This window comes from Protomyctophum parallelum, assembly GCF_964188405.1.
Source record: "Protomyctophum parallelum genome assembly, chromosome: 1".
Classification (NCBI taxonomy): Eukaryota; Metazoa; Chordata; class Actinopteri; order Myctophiformes; family Myctophidae; genus Protomyctophum; species Protomyctophum parallelum.
In genome coordinates, this window is record NC_139697.1 from 77,242,481 (window position 1) to 77,264,185 (window position 21,705).

The following is a 21,705-nucleotide window of genomic DNA, read 5'->3' on the forward strand; positions in this document are numbered from 1 at the left end:
AGAGAGAGAGAGAGAGAGAGAGAGAGCACAACTTGCATCAATTTATTTTGTATTTTGCTGCTGAAAAGACCACTGAAAGCAATGTTGAACCTTAGTAGCAGCAATTCCATTTGCTCTCATTAGGCTATATTGTGACACAGCTCTCAAGATCACTCTTTCATCACATGGCAAACATGAACAAAGCAGATTCTGCACCAAAAAGAGTAGCTGTATAACCCAAGGTTCGACCAAAGTTCAGCATATGGCTTCAAGTGATATAGATTCTATATAGAAAATAGAACAGGGTGATCCTGGCAGAGATGGGAGTAAAGTATAGAAAAGGGAGAGGATACAGAAGAGGCAATCTAGTGTTAAAATAATAATAATAATAAAACTTTATTTGTATAGCACCTTTCATGACATGAAATGCAGCTCAAAGTGCTTTACAGAACAATGGAGAATAAAAGAAAAGCAAGGCAACGACATTAAAAAACAAGCAGTAATGCAATACAGTAAGGACATGAATAACCAAAAAATAAAATATCAATTAAAAGCAATGTTGTAGAAGTGGGTCTTGAGCTGAGCTTTAAAAATGTCTACAGGGCTGCCTGACGAAGGTACATTCTGGCTGCTGCATTTTGGACAAGTTGTAATCTGTCAGTTGTTTTCTTAGGCAGTCCTGAAAAAAGTGCATTGCAGTAATCAAGCCGAGAAAAAACAAAGGCGTGGATTAGCGTTTTTGCATCGTCCAAGGACAAGTAGGCTCTGATTCGTGCAATATTTCTAAGGTGAAAAAAGGCAATCTTGGTAACATGATTAATGTGTGAATTAAAATGTAATTCAGAATCAATAATAACCCCCAGGTTCTTTACTGTACTGTTACTTTCTACAGTCAAATCTGCTTATTATTTCTGCTCACTAGAACCGATTATGAGAACTTCTGTCTTATCCTCATTTAGCTTGAGAAAGTTCTCACTCATCCAACATTTGATGCTAGACAGACAGGTCAACAGCGGGTCTAAAGCACAGGGATCATCTGGAGCCACAGAAAGATATAGTTGGGTATCATCAGCATAGAAATGAAAATTGACTCCGTGATTGGTAATGAGTTCGCCCAATGGCAGTATGTAGCCTACAAGGAGAATAGCAGAGGACCAAGAATCGAGCCCTGTGGAATACCAGAACTGATGTCGTGTTTGTCTGAGTCAAACTCGGCTAGATTGACAAAGTAACTTCTGTTTGATAGGTAGGAGGAAAACCAGGACAGGGCCGTACCAGACAGGCCTATCCAGTGCTCCAGACGCTGTATTAAAATTGAATGATCAATCGTGTCAAATGCAGCCGTTAGATCTAGAAGTAAGAGAACGGATACATGTTTCTTGTCAGCAGACACCCTAAGTTAATTCATTACTTTTACAAGTGCTGTTTCTGTGCTGTGACCTTTCCTAAAGCCAGATTGGAATGTGTTGTGCACATTATTGTTCTGTAGAAACATCCAATTGATGAAAGATGGATTTTTCTAAAACCTTGCCCAGAAAGGGTAGATTTGAAATGGGTCGATAGTTACCCAAAACAAAGGGATCAAGATTGTGTTTCTTGAGTAGGGGCCTAACTACAGCAGTCTTCAGTGAGTCTGGGAAGACGCCTGATTGTAGAGAGCTGTTTACAATTTTTAGGATATCTCCAATCACACTGTCTAAGACCTCTTTGAGAAAGGTGGTGGGAATTGTATCCAATGAACAGGAGGATGATGTCATCTGTGATATGGTTTTGCGGAGTTCGTCTTCATCAATTGCGCAGAAAGATAATAGGCTCCCCCTGGAGAGATCTACCCTGGGACCATTAGCTGCTGTTTGAAGGTTTGCGCTAGCAGCTGCACCATTCATAATATCAGCTCTAATGTTAAGAATTTTGTTATCAAAAAAGCATGCAAACTCATTACACTTAGCTTTAGAGGCCGGGAATGACTGCTTGTAGGACTGGGGGGGGGGGGGTTTAAAAGTCGTTCAATGGTAGAGAATAGGACTCTGGCATTTTTCTTGTTCTCATTAATAATGCCAGAGAAATATGCCTGCCTTGCTAGACGCAAGGCTTTGTTATAGGCGACTGTTGACTTTTTAAGAATCTCTAGGTGGATGGTGAGTTTGTTTTTTCTCCAAGCTCGCTCAGCTCTACGACATTCTTGCTTCAGTGAGCGTGTATGCTCATTTATCCAGGGTGTTACTCTTGTGTTATGTTTCTTTTTTGTTTTCAAAGGAGCCACTATATCAAGAGCTGACTCTAGTTTAAGATAAAAAAATTGAACCATATCATTCACTGGGGGAGTATCGGGCAGGGGGGCCCAGATGACGAGAGAACTCGTCGGCTGCAGAAGAGCTAAAAAAAACGCTTTTTTATGGTATATTCAGTGATGTTTTTCTCTAGATCTAGATTCTCTAGTCATATTAAAACACAAATAGTGGTCTGATAGCTCAGGCCTTTCAATAGTCCTTTCCACAGTGATGTTCAGCCCTCTAGAAATCACCAGGTCCAGAGTGTGCCCATGTTTATGTGTATGCCCAACAACACGTTGGATAAACTCAAAGGAGTGCAATAACTCTAAGAAACCCATAGCCACAGCATCTGTAGCATCGTCCAGGTGAAGATTAAGATCACCTGACGCACGCACGCACGCACGCACGCACGCACGCACGCACGCACGCACGCACGCACGCACGCACGCACGCACGCACGCACGCACGCACGCACGCACGCACGCACGCACGCACGCACGCACACACACACACACACACACACACACACACACACACACACACACACACACACACACACACACACACACACACACACACAGTGACAGCTGTACGGACTCTCCGTCCTCCATATGTAGACATTGACTCGTTTGCCTGCAGGGAATAAAGGTTTGTTTGAATTGGAGGGCATTTGATGACATTTTTTTGGGCATCTAAATAAAAGCCTGAAATGTGCTTTCAGTGCTCTGTACACCACCCGTTAGGTGGCGTGTTTTCAGTGCTCTGTACACCACCCGTTAGGTGGCGTGTTTTCAGTGCTCTGTAGCCTTCACCACCCGTTAGGTGGTGTGTTTTCAGTGCTTTGTAGCCTTCACCACCCGTTATGGTGTGTTTTCAGTGCTTTGTACACCACCCGTTATGGTGTGTTTTCAGTGCTTTGTACACCACCCGTTATGGTGTGTTTTCAGTGCTCTGTAGCCTTCACCACCCGTTATGGTGTGTTTTCAGTGCTCTGTACACCACCCGTTATGGTGTGTTTTCAGTGCTCTGTACACCACCCGTTATGGTGTGTTTTCAGTGCTCTGTAGCCTTCACCACCCGTTATGGTGTGTTTTCAGTGCTCTGTAGTCTTCACCACCCGTTATGGTGTGTTTTCAGTGCTCTGTAGCCTTCACCACCCGTTATGGTGTGTTTTCAGTGCTCTGTAGTCTTCACCACCCGTTATGGTGTGTTTTCAGTGCTCTGTAGCCTTCACCACCCGTTATGGTGTGTTTTCAGTGCTCTGTAGTCTTCACCACCCGTTATGGTGTGTTTTCAGTGCTCTGTAGCCTTCACCACCCGTTATGGTGTGTTTTCAGTGCTCTGTAGCCTTCACCACCCGTTATGGTGTGTTTTCAGTGCTCTGTAGTCTTCACCACCCGTTATGGTGTGTTTTCAGTGCTCTGTAGTCTTCACCACCCGTTAGGTGGTGTGTTTTCAGTGCTCTGTAGCCTTCACCACCCGTTAGGTGGTGTGTTTTCAGTGCTCTGTAGTCTTCACCACCCGTTATGGTGTGTTTTCAGTGCTCTGTAGTCTTCACCACCCGTTAGGTGGTGTGTTTTCAGTGCTCTGTAGTCTTCACCACCCGTTAGGTGGTGTGTTTTCAGTGCTCTGTAGTCTTCACCACCCGTTAGGTGGTGTGTTTTCAGTGCTCTGTAGCCTTCACCACCCGTTAGGTGGTGTGTTTTCAGTGCTCTGTAGTCTTCACCACCCGTTAGGTGGTGTGTTTTCAGTGCTCTGTAGTCTTCACCACCCGTTAGGTGGTGTGTTTTCAGTGCTCTGTAGTCTTCACCACCCGTTAGGTGGTGTGTTTTCAGTGCTCTGTAGCCTTCACCACCCGTTAGGTGGTGTGTTTTCAGTGCTCTGTAGCCTTCACCACCCGTTAGGTGGTGTGTTTTCAGTGCTCTGTAGCCTTCACCACCCGTTATGGTGTGTTTTCAGTGCTTTGTACACCACCCGTTATGGTGTGTTTTCAGTGCTTTGTACACCACCCGTTATGGTGTGTTTTCAGTGCTCTGTACACCACCCGTTATGGTGTGTTTTCAGTGCTCTGTAGCCTTCACCACCCGTTATGGTGTGTTTTCAGTGCTCTGTAGCCTTCACCACCCGTTATGGTGTGTTTTCAGTGCTCTGTAGCCTTCACCACCCGTTATGGTGTGTTTTCAGTGCTCTGTAGTCTTCACCACCCGTTATGGTGTGTTTTCAGTGCTCTGTAGTCTTCACCACCCGTTATGGTGTGTTTTCAGTGCTCTGTAGTCTTCACCACCCGTTAGGTGGTGTGTTTTCAGTGCTCTGTAGTCTTCACCACCCGTTATGGTGTGTTTTCAGTGCTCTGTAGCCTTCACCACCCGTTATGGTGTGTTTTCAGTGCTCTGTAGTCTTCACCACCCGTTAGGTGGTGTGTTTTCAGTGCTCTGTAGCCTTCACCACCCGTTAGGTGGTGTGTTTTCAGTGCTCTGTAGTCTTCACCACCCGTTAGGTGGTGTGTTTTCAGTGCTCTGTAGCCTTCACCACCCGTTATGGTGTGTTTTCAGTGCTCTGTAGCCTTCACCACCCGTTATGGTGTGTTTTCAGTGCTCTGTACACCACCCGTTATGGTGTGTTTTCAGTGCTCTGTAGCCTTCACCACCCGTTATGGTGTGTTTTCAGTGCTCTGTAGCCTTCACCACCCGTTATGGTGTGTTTTCAGTGCTCTGTAGTCTTCACCACCCGTTATGGTGTGTTTTCAGTGCTCTGTAGCCTTCACCACCCGTTATGGTGTGTTTTCAGTGCTCTGTAGCCTTCACCACCCGTTATGGTGTGTTTTCAGTGCTCTGTAGTCTTCACCACCCGTTATGGTGTGTTTTCAGTGCTCTGTAGTCTTCACCACCCGTTAGGTGGTGTGTTTTCAGTGCTCTGTAGCCTTCACCACCCGTTAGGTGGTGTGTTTTCAGTGCTCTGTAGTCTTCACCACCCGTTAGGTGGTGTGTTTTCAGTGCTCTGTAGCCTTCACCACCCGTTAGGTGGTGTGTTTTCAGTGCTCTGTAGCCTTCACCACCCGTTATGGTGTGTTTTCAGTGCTCTGTACACCACCCGTTAGGTGGTGTGTTTTCAGTGCTTTGTAGCCTTCACCACCCGTTAGGTGGTGTGTTTTCAGTGCTTTGTAGCCTTCACCACCCGTTATGGTGTGTTTTCAGTGCTTTGTACACCACCCGTTATGGTGTGTTTTCAGTGCTTTGTACACCACCCGTTATGGTGTGTTTTCAGTGCTCTGTACACCACCCGTTATGGTGTGTTTTCAGTGCTCTGTAGCCTTCACCACCCGTTATGGTGTGTTTTCAGTGCTCTGTAGCCTTCACCACCCGTTAGGTGGTGTGTTTTCAGTGCTCTGTAGTCTTCACCACCCGTTATGGTGTGTTTTCAGTGCTCTGTAGTCTTCACCACCCGTTATGGTGTGTTTTCAGTGCTCTGTAGTCTTCACCACCCGTTATGGTGTGTTTTCAGTGCTCTGTAGCCTTCACCACCCGTTAGGTGGTGTGTTTTCAGTGCTCTGTAGTCTTCACCACCCGTTAGGTGGTGTGTTTTCAGTGCTCTGTAGTCTTCACCACCCGTTAGGTGGTGTGTTTTCAGTGCTCTGTAGCCTTCACCACCCGTTATGGTGTGTTTTCAGTGCTCTGTAGCCTTCACCACCCGTTATGGTGTGTTTTCAGTGCTCTGTAGTCTTCACCACCCGTTATGGTGTGTTTTCAGTGCTCTGTAGCCTTCACCACCCGTTATGGTGTGTTTTCAGTGCTCTGTACACCACCCGTTAGGGCGCCACCACTGACAGCTAGCACAGAATCAGGAACATTCTGTGCTGCCTCCCTCCATCTCTGTCTCTCTGTCTCTCTCTCTCTCTCTCTCTCTCTCTCTCCCTCCCTATCTCATCCATCTACGACATTCACTCCATCTCTCTTTCCGCCCCAGGTAATAATCTTTCTATCTCAGTCTGGTTAAATAAATGATGGTGATTACATAAACCCTCTCCCCGCCCAATTCTTCATCCATATATTATCACTGACTGGCTGTCTTAAGACAGGCTCATGAATTTATACAGTCTGTCTGTATGAGCTGCAAACCAGACATGCCAAGCTGTTCAATGTGAATAGTTATTAGAAAGAGGGAGAGAGAGAGAGAGAGAGAGAGAGAGAGAGAGAGAGAGAGAGAGAGAGAGAGAGAAAGTTTTGAACAAAAGCACAAGAGATGAAAGATCAGCATTTTAAAATTAATTCCCTGATTTTATCTCTGAGCTTACAAAAATAATCGTGTGTGTGTGTGTGTGTGTGTGTCTTTCAGCACTAGGGTAATGGAGGATTTGTGTTGTGTACAAGACTTTACAGGAACAGTCCATCAGGAGTGTGTGTGTGTGTGCGCGTGTGTGCGTGCGTGCGTGTGAGCGCATGTGTGTGTGTGTGTGTGTGTGTGTGCGTGCGTGCGTGCATGTGTAAGTGTGTGTGTGTGTGTGTGTGTGTGTGTGTGTGTGTCGGGGGGGGGGCTCCTCAGAGGAGTTGTTGTTTGCCTGACTCTCTCTCTCTCTCTCTCTCTCTCTAATACTGCCTTGCAGATCCGTCAAGGTCTTATGTAACTGTTGCTGCAGAATCACTTTTCTCTTTTCTAAAAGCCGCGTGGAAAATAAAGTTGTCTCATGTCTCTGAGATGACATTCACACTCCACTGTGGTGACAATACCCCACCAAGCTGTGATGCAAAGCCAGAGTATAGTGTGTGTCTGGACAGCCCCGCGGGCATGCACACCTGAGCCCGGTGATGCAACACTGCAGCACCGCACGGCAATCAGGGACATGGGGTTAACCACGTTAACCCCATGTGCATGTGCGTGCATGTGCATGCATGCGTGTGCACGTGCATGCACGCGCGTGCACGCAGAGTGGTGTAAAGTAACTAAGTAAATGTACTTACAGTAAGTATATACTTTTTCCAATTTCCAGTACTTTTACTTCTATACTCCACTATACATCTCGGAGCCATATAGTAATTTGACTCCTCTACATTTATTTGAAAACGTTATAGTTACTAGTTTCTTTGTAGATCGTGAAACTGACCTACATATGGCCGGTTAAGACTGTTAGAGGACTTACGTGGCAAGTTAATACTGATGTTCGAGTTAGGGTTAGATTTAGGGTTACTGTTAGTTAATCGTTGCGACCAACGCCACGTCGGACAATGGCTGACAACAAAGTCGGGTACTGCCAACCTGGGGAGAGCAACGGACTGACCTCATTCTTCGTTCAATGCATGATGAGTCCAAGCCGCTTCTTTTCACCTGACAGGGGGGGAGTTTCCCCAGTTGGACGTAGCGAGTGGAAGGAACACGTTATTCCAGCCAGTTCCATTCCCCTCCATCAGGTGCCCCGGCTGGCCAGGGGGAGGCAGTATAGACACCAGGACTACTGCATGTTTTCGTGAGGATATACCTACCCTAGGGGACACCCTAGGTCTTTCCCCAGCGCTACCGACTGTGCCACCGTGCCCCTGGTATTTAGCAATTTTAAGAAGAAACAAGAAAAAGGCTACACTTAGTCTATGATAAATGTGTGTTTTTTCTGTGTTCATGCCAACGTGTTTGTCCATTATGTGTTCAAATATAATGTCCATATTTGTCAGAGAATCACATTTAACTTATTTATATCCATATTCATTAAAAAGCCTGCACTATCCAAACAATTCACACAGTTACATGTATTTGCTAAATAGTTACTGTTTATGTATCATTTTGAATGAATGAACCAATATCATCCATGTATCGTATCGTCCACCATGTATCGTGACCATGTATCACGTATCACTATTAAAATGTATCGTTACACCCCTAGTTTTATATGGTCATTGTTCGACCACACTACACACAAACATTAACATAACCTCTTTCAAATTTTTTGAAAATAGCATATAGGCTACCTACAAGTTCACAACACATCACAATGTGACATGTTGTGAGCTTGTAGACATGCTATTTGTAGCAAAAAATATTTTAGCAAATGTTAGGAATTTCTACGAAATCTGTGAAATTGTGTCTATAAGGACATAATAAGATCTAACCCATTAAAACCGGGAAAGCATCTGTGTCATTTTAGATTTTAGCTAGGCCTATATAAATGTATAATATAGCAAAATAGGTTTTTCAGAAAACTCTTGTTTTTTTGTGTTTCTCAAAAATAGCATTGCAGCACGGCACAAAATAGCTTGCAGCACGGCACAAACATTACATAATCTTGAATGTGTTGAATAATGCATTTTTTACAAAAATCTTCTCATCGGCATGGGGGTCCCTGGTACAAAACATTTTCAGATGGGGGGCCAAATACACATCATTTTGGGCGTCCTTGGCATGAAACAGTTTGAGAACTATACTGAGGAGGGCATTTGTAGAAACGGCCTCAGGTCTTATGCTACATTCACATGGAACCAGGCAACCGGTAGACGGCGAACGGCAAAACCTGCTGGACGGCACGCAACGATAAAAAGATTAAATATTTTAACATTGATGATGCCGTCTGCCGTTACCGTCGCTGGTTCTGGCTGCCGGGCTGCCATGCCGTCCTGTCCCGTTTACCGCCCTGCTCCCGTCCACCAAGTCTGGTTTGCCGTCTACTGCTTGCCTGATTTCATGTGAATGCAGCATTAATGGGTTTGAAGACAGTAGTGGTCATCATTTTCTAATTATGTAACGTTACATATAGGCAGCCAGAATGCAATCAATCAAATTGACTTGATCCGGCTTGGATCAAGTATACTTTAAATATTTTTTTAATAATTAATGTTATATTAGCATTAAAATGTTAGTGTTTTGTCAATTATTTGGGGCCCACTTGCAATATCCTCATGGCCCAACAGTGGGCCCGCAGGTTGGGAATCGCTTTAGCATCATGTCCATGGGGTGTACTTGTACATCAAGCTGCCTCACACTACAGAAACAGGGGCCCAGGAGGTCAGCAGAAACAGGCTGCTGACCTACAGTATGCTGGTCCAGGCTGAACCGTCGGTTCCCAAGGCTACTTACTTACTGATAGAAAAAGAGGAATTGCGATGACAAGCGGACGTGTTTCAAAACAAACACCGCAGTCTGGCTCCCCATCCCGTGCTCATCAAAAAAACATCACACAGGCTGCATGGCAGCCAAAGCCAGGCAATGTCTGCAGTCTGCCGCTACCGGAAGGCTGTTTCAGTTGGCATCATGTACAGAGAAGAGGCAGGTCCTTTTGCTTATTATTTTATGGGTGACATTTTACTTGAGGGGGCAAATTCATTCTGACAAAGGTTTTCAATGTAAATAAGAGTGGACTAGGCATACAAAGGAAGGTGATGTTCATAACATATTGTACACACCGCTTTTAGGAAAACGGCTCACTGCTGCAGGGTTGAATTCTGATGCGCTTTAGTACCGTGCAAGCTTAAAGCCTATAGTGTATGTCGTTGAACGGAGTCCCCCAGGGGTCCATCCTCAGATCTCTCCTTTTTTCCCTCTACACCAAATCTCTTCAATGAGAATAGTCAATGTACAGTACAAGCTCACAACCCAAGGTTGTAGATCTGTATTTTCACTGAATGTTTGCTTAGTGTATTTAGGCAGAATGTCCATTACAGTACATGCTCAGAATAGTGACGGTAGGGTTCCAAATTGCAGATAGAAAGTCACCTTGTGCTGTAAAATCCCCCATAACGCAGTAGCGGGAGGCACGGGTATGGGAGGGGGCTGAGCAGATTGTAAAGAACAAAAGATGTGCCCAAGGTGTTTCAACAACTCTGGGAGCAGCTCAGACTACTCAAGAGTCTCAGGAGGAGCGTTACATCAGGCTGGATTTTGACAACACGCTTTGGACAAAACAACAACATGGACGACAGGCGTGTGCAGCAGATACACATAATGCACATACAGTCATGGTTAGCAGCATAAGGCTGCAGGGTCCATTCATCTTCTTTGACGTTATTCTTTCTATCAGATACTTTTCCATGAATTAAATAAACGAGAGGCTATGAAGAAGCTCAGACGTGCTGTGAGCTTCTAGATCGGCTACTTTTGGTGTGCGACACTGGCACTTAACTAAGTATAACTCAGGCTTTAGGGTTAACAAGGCAGAAAAGGTAAAAGTGGTATTTATAATAAATAACCATCCTAATAGTGAGTGAGTGACTGACTGACTGACTGACTGACTGACTGACTGACTGACTGACTGTCTGTTTCTGTGTGTGAGTGCATGTGTGAGTGTGTGTAATTATTTTGGTGCAGTTGTCCTCTGAAACAGCTAGGCCTGCTTGGTTTTACACACTTACACATAAGTTACATCAGTATATTACAACCAAGAAGTGGTGTTAACCCTTTCGGAAGCGTCGGTGTTACGGAAGTGTTAACATCCACGCTCTGAATCCGCAGTGAAATCCTTACAAACCAAAACACAGAAACTCGCTTACAGTACGCGCACGGCGCACCTGGCAACCCTCCTTCCTGTCTTTCTATTGACTCCACACACCACACACAGACCTACGTCATGCACGCACGCACTCATGCACGCACGCACGCACGCACGCACGCGCACACACACACACACACACACACACACACACACACACACACACAACACAGCGATTTGGAATGGAATCACACAGTGCAAACGAAAGAGTACAGCGCGCAAGTCCCAAACGGAATGTCACATGTGTGCAGTCGCAGTGTGGGATATAGTTTGGTTGCGATTGTCGCCGGCTCAGGTAAGAAGTGTGTGTCACTACTGTGCTTTCCTATGACATGGCGAAGACCAGCACGTCTTCACTGAACAAACACTTTATCCAACCCTTCCTTTTTCTCTCGCTGTGTCGCTGTGTACAACACAAACAATTTACCCTATCCGCTATTACATGTGAAGGGCACAATAATGGGTTTAAAAACACAGCTGAAACATGAAGTGGAGGCCGTCAAATCCTGCAATTCCTTCTTCACATTGCCACCGCAACGCAAAGAAATTCTAGTAAATTACAGTTAACATAAAAACACTATACAAAACATCAGCTATTACAAGAGACAATCATAGCAGTGTTTCCAAATAGTAGACCATCATCGAGTATCTTGAAACACTGAGGCTGGGGTTAGACAGCAGTGTGTGTCTGTGTCTGTGTAAGTGTGTATACAGTACACCTTAGAACTGTTTATTGGCATACAAACTCTCACAACTGGCCAATACAAATAAGGTTCTGTTCTTTCCACAAAATAATAGCAAATGCTCGATAGTGGGCTCGATAAGGACCCGGCTCAATAGAGCACCGAAGTCTGACGTCACTTTCAGTAGAGGGCGTCAGTCCCCAGGTTCATGTATTTGTTTAGTTGCATTGAAATCCCCATTGAGGCGATTTTAGATCGCCTCATATAACAACTGTGTTTGAAAAATAAACATGTCACCCCGGCCGCTTCACTCATATGGATATGAAGAATCAACTGACTGAGAGAAAACGCTAATGTTACTGCTGCTGAATTAGTTAGATTTTCGCTAGAAGCAGACTGTATCATATATGAGTGACTGACTGTTGCAAACGATACAGAGACACCTCCCTGACAATAACGCCGAGACAGCTTGTTTATTTTTGGACCACAACGCTTATAGTAGACGATATTAAGATCACCCCATGTTATTCTCCATAGAGAAATTACTTCCGCGAACCAGGGGAATCGTCGGGATGAGCGAGTTACGTCAGGACTTCGGTGTTCTATAAGCCTGATCGATAAGGTGATCGTTATAAATAAAACCTTAACGAGCTCCATCCCTAATAATAATAGAATTCTGAGTTTCTCAATAGGGCAAGTGTTCACTCCCATATTAACAACTCACTTGCACTGTACCACATTCGTTTTCTCAACATAAATGCAATCATTATAAGCAAAGCAACCTGAAGTTTACACACGCTTCGGCATCCTGAACTTAACACACAAGGGGGCGGTATACAGGAGAGTACAGTATGCTCTGAAGTGGTTTACCTTCAATTAAACATGAGTAGAATTTCCTCCCCAGCATGTGAGCTTGAGGATATAATATGCCGCTGCCTATACAGATCATCATCAACTGTCATAGACGTCTGTCATAAAATGCACAACACTTGATCTGACAGAGAAAAAGACGGAATGGAGAGATCCTTATGCCCTCTCGTCCATACAAAACACTCTTGTTGGCATTATGTTTCACATCAAATGCCACTCCAAACTATTGGCTCAAACAGACAGCCACAGGAGGCACTGTTTTGCAGTTGAAACCAGGAACAACAATAGAGATTCTAAGACAGAATGGATTAAAACACTTTTTTATTGAAAACTATGGACCTACGGATTTCAAACGCATTCCGCGCATACGTATATCGAACAGTTGGGGCAGCAGGGTCTAAGCACCTTAGATTTTGCATTTGTACATGTTCAGAGCTATTCAGAGGCACGTAGATGCCGTGCTCACCACCATGGGGCGAGAGACCTTCTTAGACTCTGAAAATGTCAGAATCGATAAATACTCTACAAGAGTCTAAATCTTAGGCTAGGCTTTTTTAGTGATTCACTATGTCTCTTAGCTTGTTCTAAAATCCATAGTAAACCACAGCCTCTTGTGGCTCATTGCTTTAATTAAAATAGTTAAGCAGAGTGATAAGGAAACCAACACTCAATGGACCACTCCATTTTATTCTGAACCACTCTGACAAAGTGGGTGAGGGCTGTAATCATGGGGGAATGTTCCTGAACATAGCTCAATGTAAACAAAACTTAGGATTTGTATTCACTGAAAATGAGACTTATGAGACAAAATTACTTATGGAAAAATCTTACTTCTGAGGTAAACATTGATATAACAACGATACACATTGATACACACACACACACACACACACACACACACACACACACACACACACACACACACACACACACACACACACACACACACACACACACACACACACACACACAAACTCACACACACACAAACTCACACACACACAAACACACAAGTGCAAAACTCCGCTGCCAGAGTGCTCACCCGCACAAAACGCTGGCAGCACATCACCCCCACCCTCAAACACCTCCACTGGCTACCGGTTAAGTTCCGCATAAACTACAAACTGCTCCTCCTCACCTACAAATCCCTCCATGCCCTTGCCCCACAGGACTACACCCCTGAGCGGAACCTGAGGTCTTCGGACATGGAACTCCTCACCATCCGTCACGCAAAAAGGCGGACCCTCGGCGATAGAGCCTTCTATGTGGCAGCCCCTGCCCTCTGGAACTCTCTCCCCTTGGAGATCCGCCAGACTCGTACATTGAACTCTTTCAAGTCTGCACTGAAGAGACATTTGTTCACTCTGGCTTTTGGCAACTAGTTTGTTTTTTGTCTTGTAAAGCGTTCTTGGGTTTCTTGAAAGGCGCTATATAAATCCAAGTTATTATTATTAGTACACACACACACACACACACACACACACACACACACACACACACACACACACATCACACACACACACACACACACACACACACACACACACACACACACACACACACACACACACACACACACACACACACACACACACACACACAAATACACAAGCAGCCAGTCAGACTCACCTATAAAGTATGACAGCAGGAGGGCCAGTATGCTCGCGGTTCCAATAGCACTGACGGCTGTGCATTTCCAGCTGCAGTACTTGCTGGGCTTGTGGAGCTTGAAGGAACCTCTGCTGAAGGTGCTTCTGGGTAATAGGCGAGGGGGCGGGGAGTAGACCGAACAGCCAGAGGCCAAAGGGTAACTGTGGGCGGGGCCGGATGAGAAGAGGGGCGTGGTCTGGGAGGACGGCGTCTTGAACAGGAAATGCCTTGGAGAGAAGATATAAGAACAGTGACGTGGATTGTTGTTTACAGCGTTACTGTTGCCAGATGGGAAATGTTGAATTATTGTACCGGAGGCTAAGAATTATCATATTTGAAAGAAAACTATCGTACACAGACAAAAAAAAGAGAAATAATAAAAAGAACAGTATTTAGTGTAAGAAACAACCCTGTTTGAGACTCCTATGTGACGAAAATGCATCACTTATGCTGCAAGGAAGCAGACAACTTCCTGGACCTTACACAAATAAAAGCCTGAAACTGTATACTGGAAAGACGTGATCAGTGTTTTGAATGCCTCCAAGTACAGATCTACAGATCTAGGGTCAGATTCACTGATTTACTGACTTATTTTGAAAATTCAAACAGGATCCCGAATCAGCAAAAAGGGAATTTTGTCAATTCACACACTTCTTTTTGTGATATGGCGAAATTATCGTACATACAGGCATTTTTTGAATTATTGATCGCACATTGTAAAAGTGTGTAAGATGATTGTACAAATGCGATAATTATCGTACATCTGGAAACACTAGTTGTTTAGAACTATAAAGCATTATAAACACAAAATACATTCCTAACATACACACACATTGGTGTAATCTGTAAAGTGTTTGTTTCATAAAAATCCACCGTAGACATTTTATGAGCTACTTCCTGTCAAGAAATTCCTTGAGTGTTGGAGTTTGGAAGTGCTCGTTGACTATCACTCAACGGCCCATGCGTACCACCTGTTTTGAATGTGCACATAATGCAGGAGGCAGCAGGAGGTTGCTTTACTGATAACGAGCGCTTCCATACTCTGATACCTTGAAAATAATCATCTGCAAGGAATTTCTTGACATGAAGTAGCTCATAAGATTGAAAGAGGATAATTCAAGCTTTCCCTACAGCTGCAATGTTGGTGATTCTGACAGTATTTAATATAATTAGAGAGGACTTTTCTGTTTGGATGAATGGGCTCTCTATGGGAAGTGTCACCTATAGACCGATTCACAGAGGGTTTCCTGGGTGCGGCCATTACTGAGGTGTACCATTGAGTGCAGCAGCACTGATTAGCTACACCTGGCCTACGGAGCACCTGCTCCATGGATTACACCTCAGTAATGGCCGCGCCCAGGGCACCCCTCTGTGAATCAGTCTATAGGTATCACCTTGCTGGCAAGATGGCTGCGGTCTGAATAAAGAGAATTGAAAGGTTTTGGCGGACAATACCATTTCAATGACATGACCATTGGACTGGCTGGAAATGCTGCGTTACACAGACTGGCTGGCTATTTCCACTCCGTGGTAACTCTACAGGAGGTGTATTTTTAGTTGAGGGACGCTGCACATTCAAATATGATCTAAACGTGCTAATAATAATACCATCAATTTAACACGAAAAAGCAGATGCAGTATGCACAACTTTAATGTATCGGACAATTACAATAATGGAACACGTTAACTACTACCACTGAAGAACCCAGTAAGGCTAGTTTTAAAGAGAGAGTGTCACAATTATTGTATTTTTCCAGTTTTTCATGTGTCTATGAGGTGACAGTACTTCATTAGACACAGTCGTTTGTATGTGCAATGGTGTATTAGCTTTGTATTTAGGCTTTCTTCCTTGAGGCTGAACCCTTGACAGTCAAAAGGGCCAATGAAATAAACAGTAATATAGTGACATCACACTATCAGCTCCTCCCCTAACCCCTCCCCCTTTATCATACAACTACAGCTGTGGGTGAGGCTTCAGTTCAGGTGGACCCATCACCACCCACTAGGCAAACCAGACATACTTAATGAACTGGTGGGCGTGCCCACATAAAAAAACCATTTTAACAAATACTGTATACTTTTTTGAAAAGATTATACCTCCTTATATAACAATAAGATCTGATGATCATGTTTTAGGGTGGAAAAAAATCACAACACAAGAAACTCATGCTTTGTTTTTTTTTTGTTTTTGTCTTCAACAGGCCGAAGGCATGGAGGGAGAGTATGTTTTGCACTCCGTCCGTGTGTGTGTCCGTGTGTGTGTCCGTCCGTCCTTCCGTCTGTCCGTTATCAGCTAATCTCCGGCACCGTTGGCCCGATCCATGCCAAACTTTGCACACACACTCCCTGGATGCCAACGACAAACCTCTGCCCCAAATATTCCTCAACGGCCTGTTATAGCGCCACCATGAGGCCGATTTAGGCAAAACACCCGTCCGTTATCAGCTAATCTCCGGCACCGTTGGCCCGATCCATGACAAACTTTGCACACACACTCCCTGGATGCCAACGACGAACCTCTGCCCCAAATATTCCTCAACGGCCTGTTATAGCGCCACCATGAGGCCGATTTAGGCAAAACACATTTGTGAAGATTACTCGTACACATTTTATCCATACATCACACAATTCGGTATACACTATCTCCATAGTCATGTGATCAACACGGAGCGGCACCATTTCCCATCTTCCATCCTGATTGGCTAAGATTGGCTTCCAAAGCTCACACGATTGGTCCGTTTCGAAAAAATGCCACAAATCACAAACACAGTGTGCAATTTCCGTGAAATTATACACGCACATTTCCACTAGGCCAAGGACGACATGCCACAATTTCCCCCCCAAAATCAGCCTCAGGCCAATTCCTGTTTTAGCTATAACTGCATCGATCTGTATACAACTTATGTATGCGCACATGGAAAAACATTGTCCCTGCATCCCTCCAACGACGAACCTCTGCCCCAAATATTCCTCAACGGCCTGTTATAGCGCCACCATGAGGCCACAACATGACCTGCCCTGGTGGAGACCTGTGCCGATTGGCACTTTATCTAGTTTAATTTGTTTTTGCAAGACTGCATGTTTTTACGCTGTTGTTTTTGGATATGTATTTTTATGTTTGTTGTGGAGCCCATGCAGGAAGAATAGCTGCTACTTTTGTGGCAGATAATGGGGATGCGATTGAATAAATGAATAAATAAACATACCGGTACCACATATAGCCTACTATTATAGACTCTAATGCAGCCTGACAGAGAGTCGCAAGTTTGATTTCCGAGCTCGATGACCTTTGTTGCGTAATGTGCGTGTCACTCTCTCTCTCTCTCTCTCTCTCTCTCTCTTTCTCTCTCTTTCCTGTCTCTCTCAACTGTGTATAATACAGTAAATCAACAAAAAGGCACCAAAAATATCCCATGGAGCGGAACTGGGTCCTGCATGGGGGACCTGGATGGAGGAGGAAGCTGTTCACAGATCTGAGTGTGGGTGGGTGAATGTTTGAATGTATTTGTATTTGTAATGTATTTGTATGTACTATGTAGGGAGGAGTATGTCTATTTTCAGTGGTGTTAAAGTAAGTAAGGGCGGGGCTCCACCGGGCGCATCCATCGCGTGCGTCAAAAAACGAACCGGGGCAATTTTAATGCAGTCACGCAACGCGGGCAGTGGAGCCACCCTTCATTGATTAAAAGGGAACATTCCCTGACGGTGACGGCGATGCGACGCTGACGCGCCCGGTGGAGCCCCGGTGTAAGAAAGGCACCTTTCTAGATGATATTCCCCGATGGGAACTACAGATGCGGTACTTGTGCCCGGTGTGACTTTACTACCAAATGTAAAACCCACACATCCCCACAGAGGCAAATTCTTTAAGATCCATGGGGGTGATTATTACTGTAGTTCCACAAATGTGGCATACCTTATTAAATGTCCCTGGGGTCTAGACCAACAGACCCCTCTGCACCACTCTAACATTATGGGATGAACAAAATCCTGTAGCTCTGCACTGTTAACAGGCAGGCCACAGTATCAGCCAATTTCGCTATGTAGGGATTGAAAAGGTGGACAAGCCCCCCCAGAGGAGGCAATCAGGAGCCTGCTGCAACGTAAAATGTTTTATATTCATTATCTCTACACTATGGCTCCACATATAAACCGCAGTGTATAACTCGCGCAGAGTGCCTCAAAACAGTGGCTAATGATAACGTTATAAGCTAACTGGAGCTACATAACAAAACACAGTGATTGAACCAACAAAAGAACATCATAAGCACAAACAACGGCCGGGAGGTTGTGACAGAGAAACATACACGTTTAAAAATAAAAATAAACGGGGGACAGATGCACAATGGAGAGCGAGTCTTTCACCTGGCAGTTAACGATACACGTGTCATTCTTGTTTCCTGGTGGCCATAGGGACAATAACAGGTGCTCTATGTAAGTTAATGATACACGTGTAATTATTGTTTCCTGGTGGCCATAGGGACAATAACAGGTGCTCTATGTAAGTTAATGATACACGTGTCATTCTTGTTTCATGGTGGCCATAGGGACACTAACAGGTGCGTAAGCATAGTTATATATCTATAGAGAAGACACCCGAGTTCTCCTCCCATCCACTTGCATTAAGTTGCTCAAAAGCGCATGAGGCGGATTCACTCCTCCTTCCTGGTAGGAACAGAGTGCATTCTGGGATTGATTGGTTACAAACACATGAACGCGCTGCCGTTGACTATCATTGTGCCGTTTGTGCGCGTTCACGTATGAAACATTCGTTCACGTGTCATGGCCCCAATCACATGAACGTGCGCAATGATAGTCAACGGAGCAGCGCTGGCTCGAGCTGCACTACCAAATCCGGCCACTATGTCCATTTCGCCTCAAGATTTCCTCTGGGTGCCTTCTCTATTCATATATATACTCTAAGTGCGTAAGTTAATGATACACGTGTCATTCTTGTTTCCTGGTGGCCATAGGGACACTAACAGGTGCTCTATGTTTCCTGGTGGCCATAGGGACACTAGGTGTCATTCTTGTTTCCTGGTGGCCATAGGGACACTAACAGGTGCTCTATGTATTTGTTGACTATGTCATTCTTGTTTTATGGTGGCCATAGGGACACTAACAGGTGCTCTATGTATTTGTTGACTCTGTCATTGCCAATGTCAATCCCAAATTGGGGGCGATGTCCGCAGGTGCGCGCATTCAGTGATTATGTGTATCTGCCCACTTTTTGCCTTTACAGTATATACCTGTCTTGTGCACTGTTATTCAGTATACCTGACGAAGGCCACATAGGCAGAGACGTTGGGTTTTTAACCGCTTAATGGTAATACATTATTTTGGGTGGATTCAAAACTTTCTTTTACTTTACTTTAATTTCACTTCTACTTCTAATCTCAGAGGGAATTGTACTTTTTACTCCACTACAATTGAAAACCAGAAAACGTTACTTTGCAGATTTGATTATTACAAAACATAGGCCTATACATTAACCACTTCAGCCCTATAATATACTTTGGCTATTTTCAAACAATTTCTATACACATTGACAGAAATGTGATATTGCGTTATTGACAAATTTGACTTTTGCTACTTTATATTTTGATGCCAATACTTTTGTACCTATACTCAAGTAAATGTTTAATACCAGACAAAGTATTTCTACATTGTGGCATTGATACTTTTACTCAAGTAAAAATTGTGAGTGCTTCTCCCATCATTGTCTGTTTTGCATTGTACTTTGTGTGAGTAGCAGGACTTGGCATCCCATCCTGAATGAGACAGGGAGCCAGTGCAGCTAAAATTGGGGGTGCTGTCTATCTGTCCATCATTTACGGACTCTCATTAGGATCCTGGCAGCTGTTCTGGATGTAATGCAGCTTCTGAATACTGTTGCCGGGGATCCCAATGAAGAGCACGCTGCAGTAGTCCAACCTGGAGGAGATAAAGGCACGGACAAGCTTCTCTGCATGTGAAGGGGTTGGAATGGGGCAGAGTTTGGAGATGTTTTTGAGATGTTAGAAGGTGATTTTGCACAGATATTTGATATTGTCATTAAAAGTCAGGTGAGGATCAAACCTAACATCCAGACGAGGAGGAGAAGGGGATGACCTGACGGTTAGTGTCAAGAGGCCCCCGTCCACGTAGCCCTTTTATTTTATTTTATTATTATTCCTTTGTTTTTTTTTTGGGGGGGGGGGGGGGGGAGTCCACAAACAAAACTCCGGCCACAGTGTGGATGCGTCCCGTGTGAAATAGACAAACAGACTTTTTTTGGCTGGCTACGTCTCTTTAGCTACGGAGAGTAGTATAGCCGTGTACCTGTGGATGACCTGCCCAACTCATACAAGTACAGTACAAGCAGTGAAATGTTGGTGTGACATGCTCCCCAGACTGAGACTTGTTTTGAATCTCTTTAATTAGAATACTGTGTGAAGCTTCAATAAATGGAGACGTTTAGTCATCAAAATGTGTTTCTCGTCTGTCTTGACTTTACATTATACAATGCAATAAAGCCATCTATCTATCTATCTATCTATCTATCTATTCAATCAATCAATCAATCAATCAATCAATCAATCAATCAATCTTTGCGTATATCATAGCATATAACCCCCGAATGTAGCACACTACATGTACACTACATGCCTAATGACAAATAAGCTCTCTATCTGCATTAAAATAGCTTTATCAATCTATCTCGTTCCTTTTTCAGCGCTTGTTGTGCCGCTTCAGCGTCGCCTGTCATGCATTAATGTTCTTCTCTCTGGACTCTCTCTTGGCCAGAGGAACGGGGAGGCGGGTGGGTGCGGTAGAGCAAAAGGCCAAGTGTTCTGAAAAACTGTATCGCTAATAGGAGGCGTATGCTGTGTTGTGAGCTAAAGGGTGGTGTGAAAGCCATTTCTTTCCTTCTTCAGGGCTTTGGCAGCATCAGGAAAAAAAAGAGACGACCTCTTGCTGACTTGAGCTTTGAGACACCTCAGGCCTTTGCTTGCCCGCATTGGGCAGTCTACTGATTATCGCATTGATACTGCCATTTGTGTGTGTGTGTGTGTGTGTGTGTGTGTGTGTGTGTGTGTGTGTGTGTGTGTGTGTGTGTGTGTGTGTGTGTGTGTGTGTGTGTGCGCGCGCGCTTGGTTTAAGGCCTTAAGGTTATGGCCTTTAGACATTTATCTGTTAGGTTGAAGGTTAGGGTAAGGGTGAAATCCTTCTCCAATAGAAACAGAGGAGGAATTAGATTGAGCCAATAAGGATCCTGAGTTGCAGATATTTTAAAAGGCAGGACAGTATAGTTAATGATAATTTCCATTAGCATTACGACCTGGAGCATTATTTTAAAGCACCCGCATCAGCTTTACGTGGCAAAGATGATTATAAACCCCATATAAAAAAGGAAAGGAAATGTGTTTCCTTCAGATAATTTTTAACCTCATGCTATACTACACCAATCATATTTTTAACTGTAGGATTAGTTGTTCCTTTAATCTGATTAGATATAAGTAGGAAGTGATTGCTTTAAGGAGCTTGTCTCAATATCTCTCCATGTCGGAGACTCCTCTGCTGCAAAGTAAGACACCTATACAGTATGTTCTTAATCTAACAGCCCAGTAATACCACAGCATGAATACCACAGCATGATAGGATACTGAAACCCTCCCCTATCACATGGTAAATATAGCAGGGACAAACATAGCCTGCGGCCTGCTATCACTCTTTTAACTGATAAATAGAGCCGCTGTTTTTACTGGGTTACTAGAGGTACTGTAGTTCTGTGCATGCTAATTGT

The 21,705-nt window shown here is 44.3% G+C and overlaps 1 protein-coding gene across 1 annotated transcript in view; it reads right to left on the reverse strand.

Moving 5' to 3' along the window:
- The window catches only part of LOC310855054 (teneurin-2-like), a gene marked incomplete at its 5' end in the record, with an annotated part of 111,946 nt that overhangs the window by 76,708 nt on the left and 13,533 nt on the right, over positions 1-21,705 (reverse strand). The window contains one exon of the mRNA XM_083759909.1: positions 13,899-14,146. Coding sequence (XP_083616035.1) covers positions 13,899-14,146 — 248 coding nt within the window. The remainder of the gene's footprint in view (positions 1-13,898; positions 14,147-21,705) is intronic.